Consider the following 9,672-nt stretch of genomic DNA (forward strand, 5'->3'; position numbering starts at 1 on the left):
AAACTATTCTTTCGAACACTTTGGCTATAACCGGGATAACGGAAATTGGGCGGTAATTGTTTAGGTCATCACGTTCCCCTTGTTTGAATAGTGGAGTGACCCGTGCACACTTCCAGTCGTCTTACATTTAATGACTGATTGAAAATATAGCACAGCGGTTTGCAAATAAGATCCGCGCATTCACGAATAAGTCGAGAAGAAATTTTGTCGAGGCCGACTGCCTTTGATTTTTTCAGTTTATTCAGCAGTGAAAATACTTCATTTGTGGAGGTTGGGCGGAACTGAAACTCCTTATCCGTGCTAGTGAGATAATTCAGATAGCTGTTGCCATCTGAAGAAGGAATATCACTAGCAAGTTTCGGGCCAATGGTAGCAAAATAACGATTAAATTCGTGCGCTATTTCTGCTGGAGCTGTTACTGACTGCTCATCCACCTCCACTTCTTTCACAGACGGCTCGACGAACTTCGGGGAAGACAGCTCATTGATGATCTGCCAGGTTTTGCGGGAATCACCCTTATGCTCGTTTAGCATATTTTGATAATAAACTTGCTTCGCTAGCCTAGTCGCACTATTGACTTTGTTCCGCTGTCTTTTAAAGTGAACCCAATCATTAGGATTTTTTGATCTAATTGCTCTGAGTTTCAAAATATCTCGATCGTGCATCTGTTTTTTAAGCTCAGAAGTAATCCATGGGGAACCCCGCGCGCGAACACGAGTGGTTCTCAATGGAGCGTGCTTGTTATCAATAGCCAAAAAGGATTCCGTCCATTCATTCCACATATCATTTGGACTGGAAGAATTGTTTATGTGATCCCAATCTTGAGATGCAACATCGCTACGAAATTTATAACGGTTAAAATTTCGAAAATTCCTATAGGTTATATTAGTGTGACCCTTACTCTGTCCATTAATGGCTAATTTTCGATAGACATAGACCATGCTGTGATCGCTAATGCCAATATGACGCACACCTGAGCATAACACCTTGTCAGGACAGTTAGTAAAAATTAAATCAATCAATGTTGCAGAAGTTTCGGTTATTCTTGTTGGTTCTGTTATGAGTTGTTGAAGACCATAAACATCCGTGATAGTTAATAATTTGCGTGTATCGCTATCAAACTGGGGTGCGGCCATATTGCAATTTAGATCCCCTAAAAGGTAGAATTCAGTATTAAGGGAATCCAATCTCCCAATCAACTCTTTAAAAGGTGAAAATATACTAACAAGCGAATTAGGTTGTCTATACCACGTATCAACAATAAATGATTTAGAACGAGGTTTGCGTATTTCAATACAAAGGTTCTCAAGACTGCCCATGCAAAGATCGTTGCGCACCGAAAAGTTAATTGACTTTTTTACATAAAAGCAAACGCCCCCACCTTCATATGTAGTTCTATCACGTCTAACTATATCATAACCAGAGATACTGACCTCATTATCGGTGATGTATTCATTTAATTTAGTCTCGTTAATTGCGAGAACATCTATATCGTTACTTACGAGAAAGATCTTGAGTTCATCAAGATGAGTGGTCAATTTATTTATATTCAGCGAGGCCAGCTTAAAACCGCGTTTGGAGGGCAATACTCGAGAACGATCAATAGGATTTTGAGTCGGACTTCTCGATGACTCCTGACTGTTGCCTTCCAACGGCACGGCATTAATGGAAGGCATAGTAAAAGTTCAATGCGCTAGACCATGATAAAAATTCTTAAAAATACGCTTGTTACCTGCAAAATTCAGGTGTAGACCTCCACGGTTTAACCCCTTTTCGTTTATATTATTGTGTTCAATAAATCTCCAATCGTTCTGACGGCAAAACTTCGTCAAGTGCTTGTTCACTTCTGAGACTTTATCATTAAGCTTGTCCTTTCGTGTTACAAGTCCTGAGACTATGACTTGAGCTTCGGAAGACCCCTCTATCTGTTTAGCGAGATCAACAATAGCTTCTGCAACTTCTTTAGATGTTTTGCCGTTTTTAGCCTTCAGATCGTTTGTACCTACATGTAGCACCACTTCATCAGGCTGGAGCTCTAAATTAGGCTTTAAGTAATCTCTCATGGCTTTGGTTGTGGCTCCAGAAAATGACTTTACCACCACTCGGTGCCCTACTGCTTTCGCTAATTTCTTGCCGTGAATATCCTTGACCATGGAGTCCCCAATAAATAGGGTTGTAAACTTACTGCTGGCACTCCTCTCTCTGCCGACCTCACCGCGTAAATCATCGTTATCAGAAGTTTCGCTTGGTTCACTAGGATTACTGCGAGACGACCTACATGACGCCCGTTGATGGTTTTGCCGTTGCCGGATGATTTTGTGTGTTGCTGCCTCTGACTTTGTTGGATCATCTTGTGCATCACTAAGGATCTCAAACCTGCTACGCGTCACGTTATTATTCTGAGTTGACATTTTACGTTGGTTGCGTTTATTACACTCGTTCGTCTCTTGCTGGTGATGGGAGTCTTCATCATTCTTTTCTTGTAATATATGCAAGCTGTTTGCAAAATGAATTGGTCTGAATTGTTTAGTACAAGTAGGATATGATTCGTTTCATGTTTTGCGCTTGTTTTTCAAACAATTGTGTTTGGCTTAGTGAAGAGCACTTCTAGCCAGAAATGGAAAATTTGAGAACTAAATGCATTCTTTTTGGAGATACGGGGTCAGACAATAAAGCTTATTTTGAAAAATCCGTGTGGTAAAGCTAAAACATCTAATTTATCGGAAACACCGATAACGTTAAGAACTTTAATATTTTCATTGCAGAATACTGTAAAACGGGTAATGAAAGCCGTCCGTCGGTCGGCGTCAGGACGAACGCGTCTTTCACTACTACAACCCGGGTTCGATTCTATTGATTATCGGCGATCATATGTGAGTCGAATTTGTTGTTGGTTTTCAGCCCTGCTCCGGGGGATTTTCTCTGAGTTCTCCGGTTTTGGCTCCCTTTTCAGAAACCAACAATTCCAAATTCCAATTATTTCGATCCAGAAGGGCCGCTGGGCGAACGGGCCACTTTTAAGTCCTGTTATCCTGTTATTTTTAATCCGCTTTAAATACGGACTAATAATGGATCCAAAAGAGAACAATGCTTGTGAAATTGTGATAGTAACTATAATAATTTAAGGTATATAGCTCATTCTTGTTATTGAATAGATGTGGCGGGTGATTCGCGCCAAAGGTAATTAAGATTATTAAATTCTCAACCTCGGATAATGCATTTCGCGTGCTCTGATTGGTTCACTCAATCTCGGTTATCAGCTCATATACCTTGGTTTGACCTTATATGGTAAATGATTGCGTTAAGCGTTGCTAAACTAAAAATGTTTTCGTCGGAATGCCAAATTTCTCTTTGAATAAAGCCAAAAAGGAGAAAAAAAACTTTTTTTGTGGAAAGTTTGGATCAATTCCGACGTTTAGAAGTACGCGAAAAGGCAAGAAATGTTTTTGTGATGAGCCTGCGTCTGTCTGACAACAAGGTATTACACAACATCGCATCAGTTCTCATCAAGTTTTTTTCGATGTCGCTCGGATTTGCTCGCTTTTTCCGCTCGTATTTCGTACTTCCAAATTTTTGGAGTTGAAGGAATTTAATAAAACAATTATTCCATTCGCGCTTGTTGGATATGAGACTGGTTATAGCCACTATTTACCATCTCATATCCAATGCGCGCTTATGGAATAATTGTTAATTATTTCACGAGAGCGAGTAGCCAAGTTAGCTATAATCATCTCCTTTCTAACAAGCGCGAGCGGAATATTTTTTTCGATTAAAATCTACCTTGATACAAAAAAAAAAGCAAAACGGCTCAACTAAGCAAACTTGTGGGCCAGGGGAAATTAAATGAAATGGCTGTCTGGAAAAAGTGGGGGAAAATATGCATTCGTCATTAGCGCGTTTGATTGCCGCATAATGGGGCGCTAGCAACGACGTGGATCGTTGATGTATACAGCGCCCCTATCCGGCAATTCTGTACATTGTAATACGCACCGTTAAGAACTACTTTGAGCTGTTCTAAATCTTACAGGGCAATGACAGCGACGAGATAATAACGGCGAGCAAGTGGACCGTGGGTAAAATGTTAAGTGCATCTAATCGAAGTTCCATACTCAGCCCATCTTTGGACAAGTTTTGCGCGGATTTCCCGATATTTTACGCCAAAAAGACGCTGGATTCGGTGGAAGAAACAAAGATACAAAACAATGGTGAGATAAATGTTTTCGTTATACGCTTCCGGAGAGAACGCTTTCCAAGATTGGCTGAATTTGCTTGCCGTATGCGGATCTTTCAAGTCTGCTGTGCACTATAAGGCTGAATGTGCCATGTCGATAAAATCAGAATCATGCAATGGAATTCGGGAAGACTGAGACATAGCGTGACAGTGCACGGCTCATCGTTAACACTTAACAAAGCATATTCTCCTCCTTCGTTACTGAAGCAGCGAGAGAGATATAACTTTCCCAAAATTCACGTCGTCTGACTAAACAAATTAATTTTCGCACCAAGCCCGTAGGCACGCTAGTCTCCAAAGATGAACAGTTTCTGAAGAAATACAGAACACTCTTATAACATGAAACTGAACGCATAACTGAACTTTTTCCCGTTTTTTTCCGCAGGAAAGAAACGTCGAAGACGCCAAACATTATGTTCGATTTCTTACCAGTCCAGGCGGATATGTTTTAGGTTCAGGCGTTGCGTCTTTTCTTTCTTTTTCGGCCGCCGCTGTACTTGGTATCACCGGGTGTATTACATCAGTCGTCTACAAATCACATGCAACGGAGGTTTTCGTTTAATTTAGTGCAATGTAAGATGTACTCTGCACTAGTCTCTACCTTTTACATTTGACTTAGGGCGCGTTCGATTGACCTTATTCCGGAATAAGAATACGTGAGTGATGATTTAAAACCGTAGGTCTGGCGTTTTGAAGCAACGAGGATGATAAAGATATGTTTAAAATAGCATTCTAGCAAGTGTTTGACAATTTTCATGTGAATCTCCGTAAAAACGAAGGATTTCTAAACTTCTATTCCATGTATTCCAATTCCGGAATATGGTCAATCGAACGCACCCTTAATTTGCGTTGATTGTTAATTTCACTTTACAGTGTCCCCAATTAGTGCTCCAGCGCTAAATCGACTAGACACTGAAATAAAGTTCCTTTCCTTTCCTTTCCTTTCCGGCCACTCTGACAAACATCGGGTTTTTTTGGTCGAAGACGGTCTTGCAAACTCGTTTCAAATTTAACTTCTTCTTAATTCACTGGCCAGATTACTGACATGGTTTTTGGTGCCCAGTTTGATAAGACCTTACAATTTTTTTTCTTTCTGTGCCAAAACGGCAACGACTTTCACCAGTACTCTCTTTTCAACCAGCACATAAGACATACTAAACCATAGCCAAGGAACCTCCACTCCCAAAAAACATTACCCCTAAAATGTTGGATCAGGGTGATGGGCTCCTGGTTGGATATAAAAAATGTTATCAATCAGGAAAAAACTGTAGTTTAAAATAGTTTGTGTTTGTTCTGAAATTTTCCTCTTGCCGCCATTTTGGGTTTTACGTCGTCATACGGTACTTGCTATTGTCATGCGCTCTTTTTGTCTCTAGCCCAAAGCAGCAACCGGGTGACGACTTGAAGTTAAAATGGCGGCCTCAGAGAAATTAAAAAGCGAATATTGGTCGTTCTGATATCCAATCTTTGCGGCATCAAATCACTTTATTTCCTATTTTTCTGGTAAAGTCGAATTTAAACTGTCTTAACAGGGTAAAAACGAATTTGTCTAAGTATGTAGGTTCTCTTTAAATATAACAACACCAAAAGCCCAAGAAACCATGAGCGTGAAGTGGCACACCCCCACATAACTTCAAGCACAGTTTTTAGTTCAGGAGAAGACTTCTATCTCGGCAAGTCCCTTCCTTTTCTTAGTAGAGTTTTTCATTGTGCACCAAGTCAGGACTGATACTGAGCAAGGGTAGTCTTTACTTTTCACATTGTGTATTACAATTAACTGCTCAATCAAGAACAAAGATGTGACGATCCGTGTTTCTAACTTCGACTGCGCACAGCATTACAGGTGAAAGTTCTCCATACAAAAGGCGCCCTTGGTATCAGTTCTCGCTTGTAAGATCTCACGTTAACGTTATTCATATATTGTTTATGATTTCTTTTTTCTGGCTGGGAATCAAAGCTCATCTTTTCCCAGTTGTTAATTATTACTTTTGGTAGTCCCCCGTTGGAGAACTTAAATTCTGAACGCTGGTTTTCGTTTGCTCATTCATTAACACACATGACATGAGTGACTCACCTGTTTCTATATCAAATTTTTCACGTTGTTGCAGTGTATTGGGTTCTAGGCGTTAAGTTGCTAATGCTTCATGCATTGGTATGTAGTTACGTCATGCTAATAGTTTAAATCGAGAATCGGAGATTTTGAAGAAAGGATATGTCATTCGACGGCATCCTCTTTTGATCAACACTGCTCTGAAACAAAACTGAATTTTGTTGTACTTTAATTGTGCTATGTCCGACTGCTGGGAAGTCCATAATCAAATATTTCAAATTCTGGTTTGGGGGTCTCTCTATCCGATCCATAAACGAGGTGCCCCCGTCCTATACTTTTGTACTTCTTGTCACTGTTACTTAGTTAGAAATTGTTTCGTTGTCGTCTCACTGCAGAGTGATAGAGAACAAAGTTTTTTTATTTTGTAGATAGATCGCCTCCAAGCGCTGTTTCTTGCGGTAATCGAGGAACAATTCCTTGGGCCCTGCTTATTGCGAGACTCAGAGAAGCGGTCAGTTATGTTTGGCGATGACACGCTCAGAGTTTGCGCATAACTCAGTTTTGTTGAGGTTAATTCTTTTTTTGTTTTGCTTACTTTTGATTTTGAATTTATTCACCGTCGAAAACATTTCCTAGGAAAATGGACTTCGTCACTTATCCTTCAGTATAAAAGAAGCTTATAGGACGAATTTGTACAGCTGTTTGGATGAAGATCAGTAGTGCAAGATGTTTATTCTGTTTACCTCTGGTGGATAACTTCAAAACCAATAATCCGAGTCTTGAACAATTAATTTATACCATGCTTAGTTGCGAGGAATTAGTATAATTTTACTTATAATTGCCGATAACTTGATAGTTGGCACGTGTGTCTCAATTTTAAGCTTTCTCATCATTGGATCCGTGTAACCGTAGCGTTAGTTTTTCAAGTTGTAAAAGCAGTGTCCATCGAAGATGAGTTGATGTGTTCAGTTAATATTGGTAAGCGTCGCTTAATTAAGTTGCCTTGAAAATACGCTCGGAAGGTATCTGAGAAGTTCTGATTAGCACGGTGACCTTGTGCTTTTGGATGTGACTTTTTTCATCCTAAACGCCAAGAAACGACTCATTTCTTCCCTTTCTTTTAAAATTGTAATTTACAACGTTTGTCCTTTCTTTGATTAAAATAAATTGCAGAGCAAAAGTTGTCTTGTTGTAAGAATTTGTTTACAAGGCCTCACATTCCAAGCTTTGCGATTAAACACAAATCGCACAAAACAGAGGAGGACCCAGGAGGGAGGGTTGCGTGGGTTGCATCCCCCTCCTAAGTGTTAAAAACCTCCAAAGTTGCTTGATTAAATAGGTGTGTAGAAAAGCGACAAACTGTACTTCCACAACTTCTCTGAAATAAAAAGCTTCAATTGTAGATGCGCCTACAGACGAGACCCCTATAGCCTTCCTCCTAAACTTTTAATCCCCTGTTAAAACAAATGCTGGATCCACTAACGTAGTTCTGCAGAGAAAGCCAATCTCGTAAAGCGTTTGCCCAATAGTCGCTCAGTGAGTCATGCTTAAGTGAGAAAGGGGATATATGTATAGGTAGATGACCTATTCAACGGTTATCGTATATGCCCAAATATGCCCCAGGCCTTTTTCAAACACCGACCTCGTAGACGGGGGGTTTATTAGAGAGGGGAGGTGACTCACTTCTTAATTTGTTTTTTGTTTTTTCACTAATCCAACAGAACATTATCAATGAGTAATCATTTAGTGCCAAATTCAACGCATGCGAGTCACTCATGCATACATCACTTTTTGACATTTGTTAGCCTCTGCCGAGACGGAGGGGGAGGTGGAGTGGGGCCGGGGTTCACACCTCTTATGTATGGAAGCGGAGTTTTGTACACCTGATGCGTCTAAACTTTACTTGTGTGTTATGAACCAGAAACTTTGCTGGAGTTAATTAGTCTACCAGTTAGAAACCATGAAAATATTTTTACCCTGATATGAAGTTATATTAGCCTGGACACATCTTTACCCCAAAACGGTGGCCGCTTCGCTGTTTCCTCTTCCAACAGCAGTTGAGATGAGTTTATTTTTTAGAAGCGTTGGGCTCTTTCCCTTGAAAAACAATGCACCCAGTTCTACACAGATCGGAGCAAACTGACTTAAAAACGCGTTGAGATGTAGTTTTACGTTTGAGTGGCTAGAACAATACCTTGCAAGTGCGTGTTTTGGTTAAGTAAAATTATTTTGGCCAGAAATGTCTTGCCTATTTTATTATTCAGACAAAAAACACAAACGAATGGGCAAAATGCGGATATGAAATCATAATAATGACTCGTTCTTAATTTATACAGGAGACAGTGTATTTCTTCCCTAAATGATCATTAAATTTTGGAAAGATCAGGGAGAGTTGCGGGTGATTGTATCTAACGTTCATGTGCGATCTGGGCTCACAGCGGTCGGGCAGCTTTGTACGTACGAGCAGATCGCGTAAACTTACGTTTGTTCTGTGTAGGCGGCTATGACTGGAGGACTATGCATGCAATATTTGTTTGTAGCTCGTGGTTAATAAGTGAAGGATGTAAGATCCTTGGCCTCTTGTTGCTGGCAAGACTTAAGGATGTCATTAGGGAAGCAACGACGGCGAAAAATGCGCATATATAAACCGAGATTTTTTTTTTGGCAATTTGACAGTTCTAGGGATCAGGCGCGTTGTGTCTCTTTAGCGAAAATGACGGGTAACCGAATAGGTAGAGTCACTCCTCAAACTCAAAGTGAGAATTCAAAGATTAGAACGTCCAGGATCACCTTATCTTGATACCTCAGAATTGGTTTGCATTACATCATAGTTTGGTTTGCTTTACATCATAGTTCTGCTAGCAGAGATCTCTTTTCTTTTGCGTTCGCTGGATTGATGAGTACGGGAGAAGAGACCCCTGCCATGGGTATTTACTGTGTTGAGCATGCACGGCGGTTACTTAGCGACCGAATCCTTACGTCATACTTCATGTTGTGTGGACTCACTTAACAACAGCGGAATTACTGTAAAGGAATGCGCGGGACACAGTGGGCTCAAGTCACAGTCAAGGTTGTGGACGGCGGTTGGATCAGAGCGAGTTTCGACCCACGCACAGAGGTCTCTTCTCCCGTACTCGTCAACCCAGCGAACGCAAAAGAATTCGAAGAGAGACCTCTGCTAGCAGGGAATGAGGATGGCTACAAAATCGACAAAAATGAAGAAAACGCACGTGCAGAGCCACTGTACTGCTAATTAAATCTTCTGTTTTCTGACCTAATTGGAGGTTACGAATTTATTGCTTAATTAATTTCACAACTCCGGAAAACACGACCCTGACCTCACAAGATTCTTGGCAAGAACAACTTAGTTTGGTCTACTTTGTAACGGCTA

General features: G+C 40.5%; 1 protein-coding gene across 3 annotated transcripts in view; it reads left to right on the forward strand.

The window, feature by feature from the left end:
* The window catches only part of LOC138021974 (uncharacterized), a 23,553-nt gene extending 16,094 nt beyond the window's left edge, over nt 1–7,459 (forward strand). For 2 of the 3 annotated variants that reach the window (XR_011126491.1, XM_068869001.1), the window contains exons 3-4: nt 4,028–4,205; nt 4,617–7,458. Coding sequence is in view for 2 of the 3 variants with exons in the window: in XM_068869001.1 (XP_068725102.1) it covers nt 4,028–4,205; nt 4,617–4,798 (360 nt within the window). In the remaining variant the exon portion in view is untranslated. Of the gene's footprint in view, nt 1–4,027; nt 4,206–4,616 lie in introns of all 3 variants that reach the window. The other variant, XM_068869000.1, reaches the window with a different exon arrangement.
* The last annotated feature ends 2,213 nt before the right edge of the window (nt 7,460–9,672 follow it).

This window comes from Montipora capricornis, chromosome 10, assembly GCF_036669925.1.
Source record: "Montipora capricornis isolate CH-2021 chromosome 10, ASM3666992v2, whole genome shotgun sequence".
NCBI lineage: Eukaryota > Metazoa > Cnidaria > Anthozoa > Scleractinia > Acroporidae > Montipora > Montipora capricornis.